This window comes from Neoarius graeffei, chromosome 8, assembly GCF_027579695.1.
Source record: "Neoarius graeffei isolate fNeoGra1 chromosome 8, fNeoGra1.pri, whole genome shotgun sequence".
In the NCBI taxonomy this organism is placed as follows: Eukaryota; Metazoa; Chordata; class Actinopteri; order Siluriformes; family Ariidae; genus Neoarius; species Neoarius graeffei.
Genome location: NC_083576.1, coordinates 49,636,206 through 49,657,715, shown reverse-complemented (window position 1 = coordinate 49,657,715; position 21,510 = coordinate 49,636,206). Strand labels below are relative to the sequence as shown.

Genomic DNA, 21,510 nt, shown 5'->3' with positions numbered 1-21,510 from the left:
CAAAAAATTAGAATATCATGGAAAAATTGTTTAATTTCCATAATTCCATTCAAAAAGTTAAACTTTCATAGATTATAGATTCAGAGCCCACAATTTAAACGATTTCAAGTATTTATTTGCTTATTTTTACATAATTTGGGCTTCCAGCTCATAAAACCCACGAAAACAGGAATTCAAAAAATTAGAATACTGTGAACAAATCAGCCCAAATTTTACAGGGCATGAATGTTTTAAATTGAGTGTCACACACTAATCATCTACTAAACTCAAAGCACCTGCACAGGTTTCCCCAGGTGTCATTAAATTGCTTCAGTTTGGTTCAATTGTCTCAGTTCAGTTCAATATGGGGAAGACTGCAGACTTGACAATTGGCCAGAAGACCATCATTGATACCCTCCATAGGATGGGTAAGCCACAAAAGTTCATAGCTAAGGAGGCTGGCTGTTCACAGACTGCTGTGTCCAAGCATATCAATGGAAAGTCTAGTGGAAGGGCAAAATGTAGCAGGAGAAGATGCACCAGCAAAAGAGATGACCATGGGCTTCAGCGGATTATCAAACAGAGAAAATTCAAGAATCTGGCAGAGATCCAGAAAGAGTGGAATGAAGTGGGAGTCACAGCTTCAAAAACCACCACATTCAGACGCATCCGGGAGATGGGCTACAACTGTTGGGTTCCTCGGGTCAAGCCACTTCTGAACCTGAGCCAACATAGGAAGCGTCTCAACTGGGCCAAGGAGAAGAAGGACTGGACTGTTGGCCAGCAGTCCAAGGTCCTCTTTTCCGATGAAAGTAAAGTGTGCCTTTCATTCGGGAATCAAGGTCCAAGGGTTTGGAGGAAGACGGGTGAGGAACAGAACCCAAGCTGCTTGAGGTCCAGTGTGAAATATCCACAGTCAGTCATGATTTGGGGTGCAATGTCCGGTGCAGGTGTTGGTAAACTCTGCTTTCTTAAATCCAAGGTCACTGCAACAGTCTACCAGAATGTTTTAGAGGACTTCATGATTCCTTCTGCTGAGGATCTGTATGGAGATGCAGATTTCATTTTCCAGCAGGACCTGGCCCCTGCCCATACCGCCAGAAGCACCAAAACCTGGTTTGATGCCCATGCCGTCACAATGCTTGACTGGCCAGCCAACTCACTGGACCTAAACCCCATTGAGAATCTATGGGGTATTCTCAAGAGGAAAATGAGGGGCACCAGACCCAACAACAAAGAAGAGCTGACAGCAAGCATCAAAGAAATCTGGGCTTCCATAACTCCCAGGCTATGCCACAGGCTGATTGCCTCAATGCCATGTCACATCGAGGCAGTGATTAAGGCAAAGGGATTCCCAACCAAGTACTGAAGATTGACATATTGTTTTGAAAGTACCATATTTTGATTGATTTGATGTGATCCTAATTTCTTTCTTTTTTTTCTGCAAAAACTGAGAAGTAAATGGTGATTTGTTCACAGTATTCTAATTTTTTGAATTCCTGTTTTCGTGGGTTTTATGAGCTGGAAGCCCAAATTATGTAAAAATAAACAAATAAATACTTGAAATAATTTAAATTGTGGGCCCTGAATCTATAATCTATGAAAGTTTAACTTTTTGAATGGAATTATGGAAATTAAACAACTTTTCCATGATATTCTAATTTTTTGGAAAGGGTCTATGTATGTGTGTGTGTGTGTATATATATATATATATATATATATATATATATATATACACACACACAGACCCTTTCCAAAAAATTAGAATATCATAGAAAAGTTGTTTATATATATATATATATATATATATATATATATATATATATATATATATATATTAGTGCTGTCAAAAATGTCGCGTTATTATCGCGTTAACTTGACTCAATTTTAACGGCGATAATTTTTTTATCGCGAGATTAACGCTCTGTGACATGATGTAGGTTTTTCATAAGCTTTTGAAACTGCCAGGAACTTGGAACAGAACAGAGACTTTGCTTAGAAAAACGATAGCAGCTAGACTGTAATGTCACGCCCCGCACAGCCAGAGTCCTCTGCTCTCCCCCCAAAGAACCAGCGCTGGCAGCTCGCGCTGCCGCGCCTCGGGACGAAGAGCCACGGTGCTCGGCTTAGGTTTCGTTTTCCCATCGGCGGCTCCATCCCGACTTTGCAGTGGCTGTGACAAGACGTGTTATACGGAGCCGTAGTAACTCGTCCCCTCACTTTTAATTACCCGAGTGCACGCCTTAACGCAAAGCGTGCGCACGGGTTATAACTCGTGCACGCACATTAATATCTCGTGCACACGCCTTATAAGCCATTCCCACGCTTTGTTATTTTTTTATTTACCATGTCCCCTCTACGGCTCCGTAGTGTTATGCTCTGCAATAAAAAAAAAAAAACATTGGTACAAAGCAAGCCCATTCACTTTATGCTGATAAGAGAATTACAATGTTTTTTCATGTGACAAAAATGTGCGATTAAATTGCGATTAATCGCGAGTTAACTATGACAGTCGCGACATTAATCGCGATTAAATATTTTAATCGCTTGACAGCACTAATATATATATATATATATATATATATATATATATATATATATATATATATATATATATATATATATATATATATACACACACAGTGGGGCAAAAAAGTATTTAGTCAGCCACCAATTGTGCAAGTTCTCCCACTTAAAAAGATGAGAGAGGCCTGTAATTTTCATCATAGGTACACTTGAGGGCGGCATGGTGGTGTAGTGGTTAGCGCTGTCACCTCACAGCAAGAAGGTCCGGGTTCGAGCCCCATGGCCGGCGAGGGCCTTTCTGTGTGGAGTTTGCATGTTCTCCCCGTGTCCGCGTGGGTTTCCTCCGGGTGCTCCGGTTTCCCCCACAGTCCAAAGACATGCACATTAGGTTAACTGGTGACTCTAAATTGACCGTAGGTGTGAATGTGAGTGTGAATGGTTGTCTGTGTCTATGTGTCAGCCCTGTGATGACCTGGCGACTTGTCCAAGGTGTACCCCGCCTTTCGCCCGTAGTCAGCTGGGATAGGCTCCAACTTGCCTGCGACCCTGTAGAACAGGATAAAGCGGCTAGAGATAATGAGATGAGATGAGGTACACTTCAACTATGAGCGACAGAATGGGGGGAAAGAATCCAGGAATTCACATTGTAGGATGATTTTTAATGAATTAATTGGTAAATTCCTCTGTAAAATAAGTATTTGGTCACCTACAAACAAGCAAGATTTCTGGCTCTCACAGACCTGTAACTTCTTCTTTAAGAGGCTCCTCTGTCCTCCACTCGTTACCTGTATTAATGGCACCTGTTTGAACTCGTTATTAGTATAAAAGACACCTGTCCACAACCTCAAACAGTCGCACTCCAAACTCCACTATGGCCAAGACCAAAGAGCTGTCAAAGGACACCAGAAACAAAATTGTAGACCTGCACCAGGCTGGGAAGACTGAATCTGCAATAGCTAAGCAGCTTGGTGTGAAGAAATCAATTGTGGGAGCAATTATTAGAAAATGGAAGACATACAAGACCACTGATAATCTCCCTCGATCTGGGGCTCCACGCAAGATCTCACCCCGTGGGGTCAAAATGATCACAAGAACGGTGAGCAAAAATCCCAGAACCACATGGGGGGGACCTAGTGAATGACCTGCAGAGAGCTGGGACCAAAGTAACAAAGGCTACCATCAGTAACACACTACGCCGCCAGGGACTCAAATTCTGCAGTGCCAGACGTGTCCCCCTGCTTAAGCCAGTACATGTCCAGGCCCGTCTGAAGTTTGCTAGAGAGCATTTGGATGATCCAGAAGAGGACTGGGAGAATGTCATATGGTCAGATGAAACCAAAATAGAACTTTTTGGTAAAAACTCAACTTGTCGTGTTTGGAGGAGAAAGAATGCTGAGTTGCATCCAAAGAACACCATACCTACTGTGAAGCATAGGGGTGGAAACATCATGCTTTGGGGCTGTTTTTCTGCAAAGGGACCAGGACGACTGATCAGTGTAAAGGAAAGAATGAATGGGGCCATGTATCGTGAGATTTTGAGTGAAAACCTCCTTCCATCAGCAAGGGCATTGAAGATGAAACATGGCTGGGTCTTTCAGCATGACAATGATCCCAAACACACCGCCCGGGCAACGAAGGAGTGGCTTCGTAAAAAGCATTTCAAGGTCCTGGAGTGGCCTAGCCAGTCTCCAGATCTCAACCCCATAGAAAATCTTTGGAGGGAGTTGAAAGTCCGTGTTGCCCAGCGACAGCCCCAAAACATCACTGCTCTAGAGGAGATCTGCATGGAGGAATGGGCCAAAATACCAACAACAGTCAGTGCGTTTACATGCACATCCAAATCGAGCTACTGTCGGTAATCGAACTAAGGGTCCCAGCAGGGGTGCCAGAGAAATCCAATCCTACATGCACACAAGGAAATCGAGCTATTGTGTGAGGTACATTGTGCACCCGAGCCACAGGTGGCGCTACACGCCCCATCGTGTTGGTACACTTCCGGTTGTCGTCATGAAGAAGAGCTATTCAAGAGTATAAACAAAGTTATCAGTTCCGTGTTCACAAGAAGAGTGTTTGTATGCACGAACAGAAGTGTTCCTAATAAAATGGCCACTAAGTTGAAGTTGATCTGTAATGGTGAACATATTAACTGTTAGCCTGCTAACATGCTAATAACTTACCAACTAATTGGAAATGGGTGCGTACATGCAGGGCCGCTGACAGCTTTGGCTGGGCCCGGGACAAAATGCTCTGAATGGCCCCCCCCCCCCCCCCCGGCTCAACCCACACACACACCCACCTCTCTTATCCCAGTCTCTACTCACGCGATTGGGGTGCTCTTGAAGGAGCAGCGATGGACGGGGGATTTCGGGCAGGGCTGGGGGCGAACATAGTATACTGTGCGTGCGTACTGTCCAGTGTGAAAAGCAGAGAAGAACACACCGCTCGAGAAACAGCGGGATATGATTGCGGGCTAATGTGAATGTTCTTAGCTTCAATCAGATATATGAAACACAATGTTATTAAGCCGTTGTGGTTATGAAATGATTCAATGCCCTGTGCGTTTGATATGGTGTTCAGTGTGACTTGCTCTCCCCTCGTTTGTAACATGAATTGCGTGCCGCGCGTGCCTTGGTTGGGGTTACTTTACGGGGCTGGAAAAAGTTGGCTGTGTCTTACCTGGCTCAGCTGCCCCACTGCCTTTGCTAGTACCTGCTGCATCATCCGAATCTTTTTTAAAATATTTATGCAGTGAGCCCCTGAGTCTCTTGGTTTCTTCCTCTCTTTTTCTCTTTTCTTTTCTGTGCTCCTGACTTGTGCATGTTGGCAAATGGCACGCACGCTGATTGTCGAAGCGCTATGATCGAACGATGTCGTTTTTTTCCCCTTAATCAAAGAGTCAGACCAAACCATTTTTGCATTGGGGTGGTAGGGGGTTCTTGATGCCTTTTTCAAAGACAATAAAGGCAAAAGATCTAGAAATCATTTCTTGAATGCAAATATAGCACATTTCTCCCCCAAATCAACACATTTTGAAATGAAATAAAATAATCGCAACTTCAGGAGAGCCCAGTTCTGGGCCATCCCCATTCCTGGGCCCGGGACAACATACCCGTTTGTCCCCCCCTGTCAGCGGGCCTGCGTACATGCCCAGACACAAGTGTTCCTAATAAAGTGGCGGCTAAGGTGAAGTGTCATGCCGACCGAGGCTGTTGTGTTTCCCGCTTGTGGTCTCGTCACTCGTCACTTCCGGAAGAGGCAGTGCTGAAGTAAGTAGCTCGACTACGTAGCTCGATAGGGTTTACATGCACTAAGTAGCTCGGCTACAATCGCATAATCTAGGTCGCGTAGCTCGATTACGAGAAATCCAGCTCAGTTCGATTTCAGCCGAGCTAAGGTGTTTCCATGGCATTTAGAACTTCGATTTCAGTCGAGCAATGGCAGAAATTCGATTTTCTCTATGTGCATGTAAACGCACTGAGTATGTGAAAACCTTGTGAAGACTGACAGAAAACGTTTTACCTCTGTCATTGCCAGCAAAGGGTATATAACAAAGTATTGAGATGAACTTTTGTTATTGACCAAATACTGATTTTCCACCATAATTTGCAAATAAATTCTTTAAAAATCAGACAATGTGATTTTCTGGATTTTTTTTTTCTCATTTTGTCTCTCATAGTTGAAGTGTACCTATGATGAAAATTACAGTGTGTGTGTGTGTGTGTGTGTGTGTGTGTATGTATATATATATATATATATATATATATATATATATATATATATATATATATATATAATATTAAATTGTAGAATGAGAGAGTTCACAATTTCAGGGTATTCAACCACTGGTAATGAGGCTAAAGCCTCCTTATAATCGGACAGCTTTAGCATATATGGGTCAAAGCCACAAATGTAAACTTTTTCTCTGAATCTTGAGTTGGCAGAGGGCTCGAGAAAGTCCAAGATGCATCACAGTTATTGTTTGCACGAGACGGCATTTTGGATTTGTATATCATCCAACATGGCAGCGGATGCATACATCACACTATTTTGTCACGTGGTTGCACACGAAGAATTGGATTTGGCATAGGTTTTTATGCCCTTCCTGGCACAACCCTCACCAATCTATCCAGGCTTGGGACTGATACTAAGTATGCACTGACTTGTGCAATCCCAGTGGCTGGGTATTTTTACCTAATCTGCATGTCTTTGAATTGGGGGGACCAACACAGACATGGGGAGAATGTGCAAACTCCACAGAGAAAGGCTCCGGTCGGCTGTGAGGTTTGAACCCGGAAACTTCTTGCTAACCACTGCACCACTGTGCCACCCTGGACTGTATCCTTATTGTTTATTGCATGCTAAGCATGATTGTCAATTCACATTATTGACTTATAGAAAGTATTTCAAGACAAAATGAACTCCATATTTTCATTTTCCCATTTTGCTCCTGCTGGGAGACATATGGCATGTATATCTCGGGAGAAAGGCTTCAGAAGGAAGAGTACTCAGAGTGGGATGTTAAGAGTAGGAAAGGGGGTCATGGGTGGGATTTTGGTGGGACGATTGGGTCTGTTTGACCCCCAGGAACAGAATGTCCCCCTTCATCCCACTCCTCCCCTCCCCCAAGCTTTTTGAGCCCAACACTCAGCTCCTCCCTGTTCTGTCACCCAGCCATTCCGCTTTGCTTAGCACACACAATGGGTGCTCCGTGCTCGGTCTCCTGACGCTGCATTCTGACTGCACACTAGGGAGCAAGCTGGTGAAGAGGGACTACTGACCTACAGGGGGTCAGTAGAGGCATACATCATGCCATCCTGGGAGCAGTCTGGCCTTGGCACCACACCAAAACCCTGCACACACATATGGACCACACAAAGCAAGTGCCATCTGAGTAAGAACAGAGCACTTGGCAACCCTGAGACTTTATAGTGTGACTTTTGGCAAAATCTTGACAAATCAGGAAAAGAAATTTTCACCTTACCTCTTTGCATAAACAGATAAAATGTTGAGGAAGAGGATGTCTTTGTGACGGAAACCTATGCATACAAAATACACAGACTTTTTTAATATTTAGCCCCTTTCTTTGAAGGTCAGGTTAATAAACACCAACTGCAATTTGCCTAATAAACTTTCACAAGAACATTTATCTCTGTAATTGTCTCTCAACTACATTTAAATGCAAATCTTTAAATGCCCCCAAATCTTTCTGTGGTGTGCACAATGCACATGATGTGGTACGTACAGGCAATTCCTTACTATCCTATCTCAAACATCTGTGCCAGAGGTGCAAACAGATGCCACACACATGCTATGTCATGTTAAGTTAATCCCGCAAGTGTTCGTACATGTCCAAGAGAGATTGTGTTTGTGGTGTGTATGGAAGAGATTAGAGAAAGTTTGGAGTTAGACTTTTAAAGTGCTTGCTTGTTCACCTACATTTCACAACACAGTGACAACTTTAAGACTAGACAGGCCTGACTGCTTCTCCCTCTCTTTGACATTCAGAGGGAAACGAAGGGAGCTGGGAAGGGACGGGAGAGGGGGCTGAATTATATGCAAATGACCCCCCAAGGAGCATCTGAATTTTATGGGGTTAGAATTTAGTTCATCTAACCTGAATAATCAAATGTGGGAACGAAAAAGAAAGAAAAAAAAAATCCCCTCCCTGCTTACTCCACTACATCTCAAATGCTGTAATCCCCTCCCCAAATCAACAATATCATCTCCTCTCCCATTAACTTACCCCTAGCCGGAGAGAGCAACAGGATGAATAGAGGATCAGTGGAAATTGCTAACAGAGCAAGAAGAGGAGGATGAGGATGAAGCGTCCCGAGGAAGGCAGAGAAAGACTTCATACCTGATCAGGCAGAGCGATCGGCTCCTGATTACGACACCGTTTTCCCAGCAGGCCTACTGCCTCATCCAGAGCTGCTGAATATGGAACAGACAGCCGACCAATCCTGGCATCACTTTCTCTCACCTAATGATAGAATTAAGGCTATTTAGAGCCATTTTCTCATAGTTTATCGGCTTTTCAGAATACACTTTGCCATGAGAAAACTGTTCTGTATTATGGTATGGGAGGTCTGGCATGCAATGGTGAAAAAAGCATTGTGTGACAGAACATAGCATTACACTTAGTTAGTGAGATGGCTGCATTCTGACAGGCACTGAAAGCATTCCAGAGTCAAAATAGTGCCTCATACTGTGATAATTTGCAATTTGAATCTTTATCTGATTCGTTTCATTTTAGGCAAAGGAAAATTATCAATTTTTTTCTGTGTTTTAAGTATTTGAAAATAACTTACATTCTAGTGAAAGCATTACGCATGACAAATACAGAAAACTACCACCTTTGTAAAGCTCATAAGTTGCCATAATTCTTTGGCTTTTCAGTTTTGTTTCACTTTGAATTAATTAGGGGGGCCAATGCAAAAGGTTATGACTCTTAGAAAGATATTAAGGCAAGGAGCAAGTGGAAAAATTCCCTAAGCTCTGTTAAAATTTATTACAGATACACAGTACCAGTGAAAAGTTTGGACACACCTTCTCATTCAATGGTTTTTCATTGTTTTTATTAATTAAAAGACACTTCATGTCTTAAAGTAATGATGGATGTCGTTTCTCTTTACTTATAGCTGAGCGGTTCTTGATATAATGTGGATTACTACAGTTGTGGAATAGGGCTATTTACTGTATTTTTACTATTTACTGTTTGATCTCAAATGCATTAAGACGTCAAGAAATTACACTAATTGCCTTTTGACAAGGCATGCCTGTTAATTGAAAAGCATTCCGGGTGACTCCCTCATGAAGCCGGTTAAGATAATGCCAATAGTGTACAAAGCGTCATCAAGGTAAACGCTGGCTACTTTAAAGAATCTAAATAGGAAACACATTTTTTTAACACTTATTTTGTTTACCACATAATTTCATATATGCTCCATACGTTATTTCATAGTTTTGATGTCTTCAGGATTGTTCTACAATGTATAAAATAGTCAAAATACAGAAAACCCTATGAATGACTAGGGATATCCAAACTTTTGACTAGTGCTGTACAGTCCACGGAGCATTATTATTTTAATCTGCATTCCCTTAAATCTATTCAGTCAATTAAACCATGTTTAGGATGATTATTCTCTTTCATAATGAGATATGACAGCAAAATGGTTTGGAGTTGCGTTCTGTTATGATATATATTTCTCTCCATCACACAAGTCTGTTTCCTCCTACTCAAACACCTGCACATGTCAAGAAATATAAAAGGAGGTGGTGAAAGGAAAGAGGGAAAGACATTTCACTCTGTCTTGTCAGTGACTGCACAGGAGAAAGTGAACATAGAACAGTTCTGTCTCTAGCTAGACATCCACTCTGCCAAACACGTACAGGGCTGGGGGTGTTGGTGTTGGTGTAGGTGGGCTAAGCTGCTGGAGTTCATTCTCTAGAACCAGTGGAGGAGTAATAATGATGAAAGGATAAGACACCACCACACTGAGCAACTGGTGCAGTTGTGCTCAGTGAAGAATATGCTAGAGATTTTTAAAAAAAAAATCAGATATCCACACATACACAAAATCACTCACATGCTTTAGGCTTTCCAAGGCTTCCCAAAAATCACTAAACTATAATCTTGAAGCGACATTACAAATCCCTTAGTTGGCTTAAATCTCAAACTTTGACCTTTATGTCAGTGAGTGAAGTTGCTGTCACTGTGTTTCCCTGTACAAGCAGGAGAATACACCCAACCAAAGCCCTCAACAGGCTTAAGATGAAATAATAATGACTACCTGTCAAGAGACGGCTTAGTTAGCGAACAGAACGAAGGCTGCGGCGCATATGGGAGTCTCTGAGAAATGGTGGCATAAATAGTTTGATTTGCTGCCAGATGGGTTTGTTTTGGAAGTTGCAAACTGAAACATGGGTCATTAGAAATGATCGTTTTATTTTGACCTGCAAATTGTTAGATCGTCTTCAAAAGAGTGCCAGAAATTCATCTTTAACGCAGGATACTAAATAAAGCAGCAGAACAATGCGTTTCATAATTAGCGCTTTATAATAAAACCTATATATCATCATCATAACAAGCACATATGACACACAAACACGAGGTACGGTGTCCTGAATGGGGGCATATAAATGCTTGCCAGATAGTGTGTGTTTGGGTGCGATCCGCTTAGACATTACCCAACGTTTAGGGGTTGCATGATAAGAGATGGTTTGAGAAGAAATTTCCATGTCAATCAGCCCACACACACACACCTGTTCTGTTAACACACCTTTAGGGACAGGAATAACAAGATGCTCAAGAAGAAATGTCTCTGTAGACAAGATGGCACCATTAGGCCACGTGGGAATATCACCCTTCTAGCTGAATGTTTCATGTAACACCTTATAGTACAAGCATCCATAATGAACACAAGTTACGAGTACAGCCACTACTAAGTCAAGCTGAGAAAGAAGACATGAATAGGAAAAAGAAAAAAAAATCCACAGAACACATAAAGTTTGTTCCTATTTACATGACAACTTAAGAGAAATGCTTTTTTATGACTCATTCAGGCCCTAAATCACGTCTTTCCCACTTTTTTCTCCCATCGCCTCAGCTATTAAATCACCATCTTGACCCGCTGACCCAAGGCCCAGGCTGTAAAAAAGCCCCCTGCAAGTCACAGGGCTGATTGGAGCATTTGAATATGAAATGGCCTCGGCAGGGCATGGAAACAGCCTGGCAAGGCGAGAGCCGTACTGACCCCCAAGCGAGGGGCCCACCGATCAGCAGCTCCAAGGACAGGGGGTTCTCTCTCTCTTTCTCTCTCTCTCCCTCGCTTGGTGTGGATTTACTTGGACTTGAGGAGGGGAGGAAGAATGAGAAGGGACGAAGGGAAAGCGTGAGGGAAAGGAGAAAGAGAAGGGGAGAATTTGAATAAGAGAAGAGGCGATTCCTGTTAGCATAACAAAGGAAGCCGCCATCGTCCCTGATTGGTGTCACAGTGCGGCTCTATAGCTGACCAGGCCCCCTGGGTGGGTTGATGTGTGGATCTCAGGCATGTTTATGCATCCAAGGTGTGATATTTGCCAGGGGTGGAGGGACCGGGAGGGTGCAAGAAGTTCTCTCAAGTTTGGGGACGAATTTTTGAGGTGAAATGTGCATATTTTTAACAACAAAAAAAAAAGATAACAAAGATTTGTAAATGCAGCCTCTTGCACTCAGAATCCAACACAGAAGTAATTTTCCTTTTAACCACGGCACAACATTTAGAAATGAATACGCTGGTACTAAATGGGAATAATATCTTTACAACCTGTTCCTCAGCACAATCATCAATAGAGTTCAATTTGAAGTACTTGCACGAGTTACTTTATCATAAAACAGCTCTTTTTTTTTTCCTGGACTGTCCATGTTGAGCACTCAGTCACATCATATTTTGTTACACATTCCTAATTCATAATTATTCATTATGATGAACAATTATGAACAATTATTCATTAATAAAAGGACGCACAATGATGATGACTATTCCTTATTTTATCACATTTCACGAAAGGTAATGTTTCGCCTGCACTTAGCTCAATTTGCATAGATCTAGATCGCAACATAATTTACAATGCCTTATAAACTTTACACTAATATCATTAGGCACAGTGAAATTAATATTATATTAATTGTGTACTTGCATTGTGAGGCATAACCTTGTCAAGGATGTAGTTTAACATACAATGTTTTCAATTTCACCATTCTATATTTGTTTTGTTTACTGTATTTAGACAAAAATACAATGTCAGGCAATAACCAGAACTGATATTCTACAGTAACCGGGACAGCTATCTGTCACTTCCTTTTCTTATCCTGCAGATAAACAAGGATCCAGTACTATGGGACCTACAAGTGAAACTGTAAAAAAAAAGCAAAAAAAAAAAAAAACATACTTTCAAATGCCACTTTAGTGAGCTTTAAAATGCCCCAATAGCATTTTGACAAGCAGCACCTCAAGGTAAAACCTGCATTATGACACTTGATGAGATGAAAGGCAGACGAGGAGGAGAGAAGAGGACCTCAGAGCACTCGAGTCTCGTCTGGCCTCAGTCTTTATTATTTTCCACCGAAAGTTTCTCAGTCACATTAATTCATTTTCCTCAAGAGAGCTGACATACAAGTAGTAACAGGGTTGTGTGCAGTGAAAGAGAATTGTCTTTTAAATAAGAAATAAGAAAATCTGAATACTGTCATGATCTGGTCTTATGCCAAACAAAATATTAGATCAAATACAAAAACAACATTAAACAGGTCCTGAGGATACCTGAAATAACAAGATCATGTAAATATCTTGTTGTCATTCATAAATAAAGTTACGTTTTTCATGTGTCTCAAACTGGTAAGGTCACAGAAACCATGCCGTCCGTAATTTGCTTGATTTCAACTGGACCGTTAATTATTTAAGAGCTGATTTTCATCTTCAGATTATTTCTGCAGCCTGTTGTATTGTTGTACTGACATTGTGCAGCTTTACATATAGCATTTGGTCAATGGCTTTTTTTTTTCAACTCATTTAGCAACAGCCTTTATCAATCAAACGTGTTCAATACTTCTAATTACATGTCAAGAAGCAGAGCCCGATAGACCACAGAACTCATCACGACAGCTCATTACTGATCCTCTACAAAAACACACAAGTTGAATTCAAACATACTTATTTTTTTATTTACATATTTTAATTAAAAAAGTACGAGGTTCAGATCAGGTTATTTACCCATAATTCATCATTCTCATATGTTACACTGACAGAAATAGGGGTACAGTAGGAGTCCATTTCTGTCCCCAAGGTATGTCTACACTAATCTACCCCCTAGGGTTCATTAATGGACCTCAAGGTAACTATGTGTACCATTTTAGGGCCAAACCGATACATATATGTTCCCAAGCAGTATATAAAGGGTACAAATAAGTACCTTAGAGAGTACTGTCCTAGTGACAAGCTGTTGTACCCCTAAAGGTACTTTATTTTCTGAGAGTGTACAAAGAAGTATATTTGAAGATGGGTGAACATTGAAATTTGAAATTGAGCAACTCATCGGATTATCTCTAATCCTCCAACATACACATTATGAACACATACTAATCCCCAGAGATGTTAATCAATTTACAAGTAGTCAATGAATAAAACTTAATTGTTCCCATGAGGATAACCTCATTACCGATGAAGATTTCTTACAAAAGTTTCCTTCATCTTTCAAATGCTCTTTAAAAAGATTTTGTAAATAATGCATGTAAGACGTGACCTTTTTTCAGGAATATAGCCTTTGGTCTGGGATAAATAAAAAAAAAAACAAGGCTGGCTAGTAGGCCCTAGAACACTCATGTTGAATGACTTTATTGTACCTCTGTGTTCTCCTGACAATACAGATTTGATAAGAATCTGTAACATGAAGACATGAAATGTTCTTTGTTCATCTGTCAATCTCTGTTCACCTCAACATCCCTGGCCAACACTAATCAATATTTGTGGCCTAGATGGAAGCCATAATCGCATACTGCCACGCCGTACCCTGCAGCTCCTTACCCTTTGTTCTGTCTGCATTGTTTCTTTACAGTACCAAATTTGTTCCACTGTCACTGAGCGTATGTGTCTCACTTCAGCTATCAAAAATAAAGTCATTTGTTCCACTGTTTTGAGTTTCGTGATGAGTGAAACACAAAAGGACATATAGACAGTAGTTAAAGTATGGCTGGACATATTGTACGAGATGTTTTGTATGTATGTATGTATGTATGTATGTATGTATGTATGTATGTACACTGTAAAAAAAATTTGTTGTTTTAGCTTAAAAAAGTTAGTGCAAGGGCTGCCTTAAAATTTTGAGTTCACTGGAATTCACATAGTAAGTTAAATTGTTGTGAACTTACTATATTAATTTCAGTGAACTCAAAATTTTAAGGCAGCCCTTGCACTAACTTTTTTAAGTTAAAACAACAAATCATTTTTTACAGTGTATGTATGTATGTATGTATGTATGTATGTATGTATGTATGTATGTTTGCTTGTTTGTTCATTTGTTGTATGCCAGCTCCAGCTACGATTACAACTTTTGTGCTTCTTTTTCAACTCTCATCAAATTCTCTTCGTTACCACACAATAAATAGCAAGGGCAGAATATCTCTAGAATAAACAAAAAGAATAACAGAATTCCTGAAACAACTTCACGTGTCTTCATTCACTAAGCCATATTAATAACATTAATGACTTTACATCTTGTATGATATCCCAATGTTTGCTTTACTCACACACAGAGCTCTAAAGCAAACATATAGTATTAAATAAACAATTACAAATACCTTAATTGGGAAAAAAAACAGTGTATGACTGGGAAGTCATTAATTGTGTTTGTATAGAGTGTAGACTTGGATCCTGCAATTAAAAACTAGGTTTTTTTTTTCTTGCTTTACTCATACTGCATGTTACACAACCACCTGATTTAAAAGGCAGGCTCAGTAGAACGTAATGTCTCTCATTTGAGCCACTGCGACTTTGATCATCTTCTTTGAAAAAGTCTAACATGAGTAAACACACCAATCCATTAGATTTGTGTTTCATTTATTTGAATTCTAGCTTCTGTTTTTTGAACCTGCTCTGATTGTCTTCCTCGATAAAGTTTTCTGGTTAGATCTGGGTTTATACACTCGTTTTCCAGTGACTGAAATTCGACTGCTGTTAATATTAGCACAGGTTTTTTTTCCACCTGTGCTCCTTTACTGAACCTGACAAGGAACAGCAGCTGACCTTTATTCCACCCACTCAGCATTCTTTGCGGTTGCTATACTATGGAGCCACCAACCACGGATATTGTTAACAGCAGACATCACAGGAACGGGATGAGCAAGCTGGCACACATCCGCCCATGTTGAGGCTGAGATTAAATCCAACTGCCAGGAGACATTATGAACTGAATTATATCTGAAAAAAACAACAACAACAACAACCTGAAAATTTGCTTTCTTTCATTTTTTGATGTATTTTGAGGCTAATGCTAGAATGGCTATAATGCAGTGCTTCAAAGCCAAATGAGTTGTTATAAAATTTAATTCATACCATAAGACCAGTGATAAAAATTAGATGCCCGGTGGCTTCATTTACAATTCTGGTTAGTGAAGGATAGATGCAAGTGAGTACAGGGACCTAAGAAGTGGAACCTACACCTAAATAAAGTCCAAAAGAATAGCCAACTCTGCGAGGTGGGGATGAGTCAGTGAGGGTCAGCTCAAAGCCCTGACCCCATAAGGATTGGATGCCATTTTCCCACGGCGGGAGCTGCTCTGAGAGGGTCTCATTAACAACATCTGCCCCAGTTCAGGGGGGATTAACCCAGCCCTCAAGCTTTTGCACCCCCTATTCTCCACTCCACTAGGCTGTCAGTCCTGCAGCCAACAGCAGCCTCTGTCCAGTGGACAGGACTGACGGCACTGCCTCCAGCCAGCCTGCTCCCCCATAATGCTCTACTGATCAATAAGTCATCCCTGATACACAACTGCATGCATTATCTGACACTCTTGGTATACCACAGAACCAGTTTAGATGGTTTTCTATTTACACACATCCAGTGTTTTGACGTCCAACCTAGTGTATGCAAATGCCTATCAATGCGTAACACGTAATGATTTCAAGCGAGGCGTTCCCCGAAAAGCCTGTAGATCAGGCATAACCAAAAGAAACGCATGTGTTTGTGAGTAAACATTCCTTTACCTATGTCAGATGTGGTTGTGTCATGGGAATGAAAAAGAATGGCACAGGGAAGGTCATATTCCAATAACGAAGATAAAACATCGATAGGCACTGACATCAAAAACATGGGGCAAAAATATTCTGCCATTCAGTGCTGTCTGAATTGTGCAGGATTGTAGTGAGGAGTAATTAGGATGGTTTAGAGAGGAGGTTAAACAAACAGCCCCGGTGAGGTCATAGGCAGATGGAAGTGAGGATATGCCTGCACTTGCTGAGTGGGCACAGCCATGTTTCAAGTAACTGTGGAGTGTGTGTGTGTGTGTGTGTGTGTGTGTGTGTGTGTGTGTGTGTGTGTGTGTGTGTGTGTGTGTGTGTGTGTGGAAGGGGCCTCTCTTGGAGAGTTCGGGTGGCTCTTGCAGATTTTTACATGCTCAAAGGGGCCTGCTGTCTGTCGCTCATGGGTTAACTACTGTTAACTACTGCGCTGCTTCTGCTGCACACAAGAAAACCTCTTAAATGTTTTTCATAAGTGACTGACCAAAAAAAAAAAAATCTCAAAATATCAGCTTGCCTACATTTTACACAAAGATAATGTTTTTGCATGTGCACAACACATTTATTAAGCTATTATATATTTAACTGTTGCAAACGTTGTGCTCACTTCTAGGCAAAGAAACTTACCTTGGCAATAACAAATTGAGACCTTGGAATGACAGGGTTCTTTCTGACAATTTGATTGATGACTGATTCTGATTTCAAGTTCAACCATAAAGATTTGAACATCAGTAAAATCAAAGCTGATACTACTTTTTGATTTTTTTTCATTGATATGTATATTTACTGTGTATATATATATATATATATATATATATAACATTTATGCCATTTTTATAATTCAAATGTCTTAAAATATACTATTGATTTCTCTTTTTAAAAAAAAAAAGCCATTTAACCCATACAGTGCCAGTATATTCCTTTTTCTGCTTAATATCCTCAGCACATTTGGTGTCAATGCACCGAAGAGCCTGAGGTATAAAATAAAACAAGGTTATGGGATCAGAGTCCACCTCACCCAAATGTCTTTGAATCACTTATTCCTTGTGTTCAAACCTGCTCAGTCTGCGCCAAGTCATGCAGCCAAAGTAGCTTAAGTAGCAAAAAAAAAAAAAGATCTGGAGTGTGTGATTAGCTGACAGGCAGCCACTATTGCGCTAGAGTGATTTAAGACCAAGCTAGGGAATGCAGGGAGGTCCTAATCTAATCTCCTGTCATCCATAGAGGTGCAGTGGGCTAATCCCAGGAGCACATTGAGGCTGCAGATCAAACTCGAGCAGTGTGTGTGGGAAGGCCGTCGGCCTCAGCAGAGTCCTCTCAGCGGCTCAGGGAAAGTGCAGCATGGGGTCTTGCTATGAAGGTGTCAGGTGCAGCAGCAGCATTAAGCTACCATATAGCACAGAGAGCTGTCACTCTGATTTGATAAAAGTCACAGCTTTGTGAAAATGTGAGAGATAAAAGATTCAGCTCAACACCACTGTTATGCGAAGTATGCCAACAAGTGTCATAGTTTGGCTGAAATTAATTCAAATGAATAAAGTTTAATAAATGAATAATAAATCAAAGCATAAATATCTATTTACATTTAGTCTTTAATTTATTGTTTGGTCATGTTGACATAAGGACTCGTTTTATTTTACGTCATGCTGCATTTGCAATACGTCCTGCCAGTCAAATTTACACCGCCAGGATTCCCCCCCCCCAGGAACACTTCTGTTTCTCAAAGCACAATGTAAATATAGCCTCAAAAGTAAGATATTGGTTCTCAAGGCTGTATATTATACATAATATAGAGATCCTCTATATTATGTATAAAATATGAATCATTCAGTGCTCCACAGCAGTGCTAAGCATATCTAATCTTTAAAAGCAATTTATATAAGATGATTGTCATGACTTGGTAAGCCTTTACATTAAACACTGAAAATATTATCAGAGAAAACATGAAATATTATATATTTTGCCTACAGAGTTAATAAAATTTGCTTTCGCCAGGGCAACTGTATGAGATTTGAACCATTTCATCTGTAAACTAACAAGCATAATCTGGATTTGATCCTTAGGCAGTTTGTACAGTCAGATTTTAACTAACTCGCCTATATGAAAGAAGCTCAATGCAGAAAAATAGAAGAAACGAGAACGACAACTGCTCGAGTTGTTGTAAAGTAGTTGTTGTACTACTTTTTTGTAGGAATGTTTTAGCTCTAGTGTGTATGGGTACAGCAATGAATTTCTATTAGACAGTAACTTCAGGCAAATGAAGCGACCTACATAAAAAAAAACTTGAGCAATAATAATAATTATTATTATTATAATAATAATAATGAGCAAACTGGTCCATATCAACAGGTGTCAACTGGAAACAGCTGGAACAGTCGTCAGTTTTGTGGGGTCAGTATTGAATTGACGTCATATGAATATGATGCTCAGTATGTAAATATGAATCGTTTGTTAATTTATTGAACAATGAGGAAAAAAAACAATTCGATATTTTTGTTATGTTGTAACATTATTATTATTTTTAAGCAATATTATTTGAAGTGATTGATCCGTGGTCACCCCCACCCACCCAGTGTAACTGCACACTTTGATTAAAGTATACAAAACAACAGTTAAGGCAAAAATGTAGGCAGATAAACCTGCTTTACGTTTTCACATCATTTACAGTTGAAGCAGCTGCTCACAGGTAGGGTGTGTTTGACTTCCTGCTCATTTAACACATCACTACAGATTACTGTGAGTTTTTAAAACGCATTTCCCTGGCAAAGTCTGCAAACTCCAGAGATCCTGAGTGTCACAGAAAAACACATGACCACACACTCAAAAAAAAAAAAAAAATCTAAGTAGACATGAGTGATTCTTTTGTACAAATTTATTCAGCATTTGAGAATAGAGCATGGTCTTAAAATAAGCACAAACGCCACTTTAAATAAAACTCTCCTTCCCACAAAAATGGGTTAAAACTCATACTGTAAAAACATCACAGAAATCAAGCTTCACACAAACAAACAAACAAACAAACAAACAAACAAACAAACTGAAACGAAAATTCAACCACGAGACATAAAGGCTATGGTTCACCAACTTAAAAATGAAAGAAAAAAAATTACTATAAATAAAACAAACTTTGCGCTCGCGACCAGCACAGTTATTTCATTTCAGTGTAGAACTAATGCAGAAATAAAATGCAGGAAAAAAAAAACAAAAAACAAATCAACTACGCAGGTTTGGACACAGCCAACAAAACTGACATTCTACAAACAAAGTGTAAACATTAAAATGAGCAAACATACTCTTCCTCCGGTATTTTTTTTCTCTTCTTCTTCTTCTGAAATTACAACAGCCTCTTCATGAAGCCACGTGTCTTTTTTTCACAGACAGAAAAGAAAATCTGACTGCGTTTCCAATCACAAGTCCGATTTTCCTGTACACACGTTGATTGCGTCAGCTTATGATATTAAAAAGGGGGGGGAAAAAGGAAGGTTGGTTTGCAATGCAGGTCTAAACTGAAAGCAACCCAGTTGATGATGTGTCATAAACCTTCAACTCATTCTTTTCTTTCTTTTTTTAAAAACTGAACTGGGATTTTTTTCCCCCTCTTTTTTATTCCAAATTATAAATGTTCAAGTATCCGAAGTACTTAGTCCTATTTTAACCCCCCACCCCTTTGATCAGAACCCCTAAAAGATGTCTGTTAAGTGTGGTATTCAGGATGTCAACTCTGTTGTCCCTAAAACACAAGTCTCTTCGATGGATTTCAGGGCCGGTGTTTCCTTCACTCTTTCGGCCCTGAAACCTGAGGGAGTGTGTTAAATGTGGGTTAGGGGCAGTGTGCTGTTGACCCCGGACCCTGCGCTCTGGTAGTGCGGATGGACGCTGTGTAAGCGGCTGCTCTGGAGTGTGTTGTGATCAGCACTGTCTCCTCCGGGCGGCAGGTACATGCTGATCATGTCCCTCAGGTCTCCGAGGCAGGCGCGCTGTGAGTGTGACGCGATGGCTGGTGGTGGCGAGCTGGGCTCTGTTTTACACACCGAGCCGAGGCCCACAGCGCCCGGGCTCTGTTGCGCGTACGACACGCCGCTGTACGTGGACGCCGCGCTCATGTACGTCTGCGCTGTGGACATCATTGGGTACTGCAGACCCGCTGTCATGTCGTAGCGGTGCATCTGTTGCAGAGGTGGTGGGCTGCTCATGCTGTGGTGCTGCGGGTAGGCCAGCTGTTCCTGAACCAGCGAGTACGCGCCGTTCGTCCAGCCGTTGGCCACGTGCGCGTAACCGTCCATGCGCTGGTGGCCCACGGACATGGCGCTGTTTACTGCGCCCGCACCAGGAGCCAAGAGCCCACCGGGTAGTGAGTACTTGTCTTTCTTCAGCAGGGTCTTGGTTTTGCGCCGCGGCCGGTATTTGTAATCCGGATGCTCCTTCATGTGCATGGCGCGCAGGCGCTTCGCCTCGTCAATAAACGGCCGCTTTTCAGCGTCGGTGAGCAGTTTCCAGTCTGCGCCCAGGCGCTTGCTGATCTCCGAGTTGTGCATCTTGGGGTTCTCCTGAGCCATCTTCCTGCGCTGGCCGCGGGACCACACCATGAACGCGTTCATCGGCCGCTTCACACGGTCCTGCTCGCTCCCGCCGCCGCCGCCGCTCTTCCCACCCGGACCCGAGCCCGCAGTGGACTGCGGCGGCAGGGGACTTTTTAGCTCGGTTTCCATCATATTATACATTCAACCGACTTTATAAAAGCGCCTAAAAAGTGAACTCTGTGACTACTAACCAAGCAAGCGCGTGAAAAGTTTGCAAGGAAAAAGGGAATAAACCCTGCCTGCTTCAAAACTATGCAGCAGTTAAACCAATAGACTTTATGGGTTAAAGACCAAAAGTTGTTGTTCTTGTTGTTGAGTTTTGTTTTGTTTTCCCGATCAATCTACCGTGTTCCTGCGTTCCTCTCCGCTCCAGCTCCTCTTGCTTTGCTCTGCTCTGCTACAGAACTCTGCAAACTTGGGCGCCAAGCCCAGCTGTTAATACAGCCTCGACCATGTGATTGGGATTGACAGCATAACAATAAGCTTCAGAGCTGACCAATCACAGCGCAGCTCGCGCTCTGCCGTCCCAACAGCGCGCTCGAGCCTCCCGTGAGCTCAGTGCAGGGCGGAAATCAGTCAGGGCGGAATCAGACTGAGCGCTTTCATTCAGCACACTTTATTAAACCTGATAGGACAGGGGGAAAATATATATA

At 41.3% G+C, this 21,510-nt stretch overlaps 1 protein-coding gene across 1 annotated transcript; it reads right to left on the bottom strand.

Moving 5' to 3' along the window:
- Positions 1-19,160: 19,160 nt before the first annotated feature.
- Positions 19,161-21,259, bottom strand: sox3 (SRY-box transcription factor 3). Its single transcript, XM_060926924.1, has one exon. It carries the CDS (start codon positions 20,996-20,998, stop codon positions 20,087-20,089), a length of 912 nt encoding a protein of 303 aa, XP_060782907.1. The 5' UTR covers positions 20,999-21,259; the 3' UTR covers positions 19,161-20,086.
- Positions 21,260-21,510: the final 251 nt, after the last annotated feature.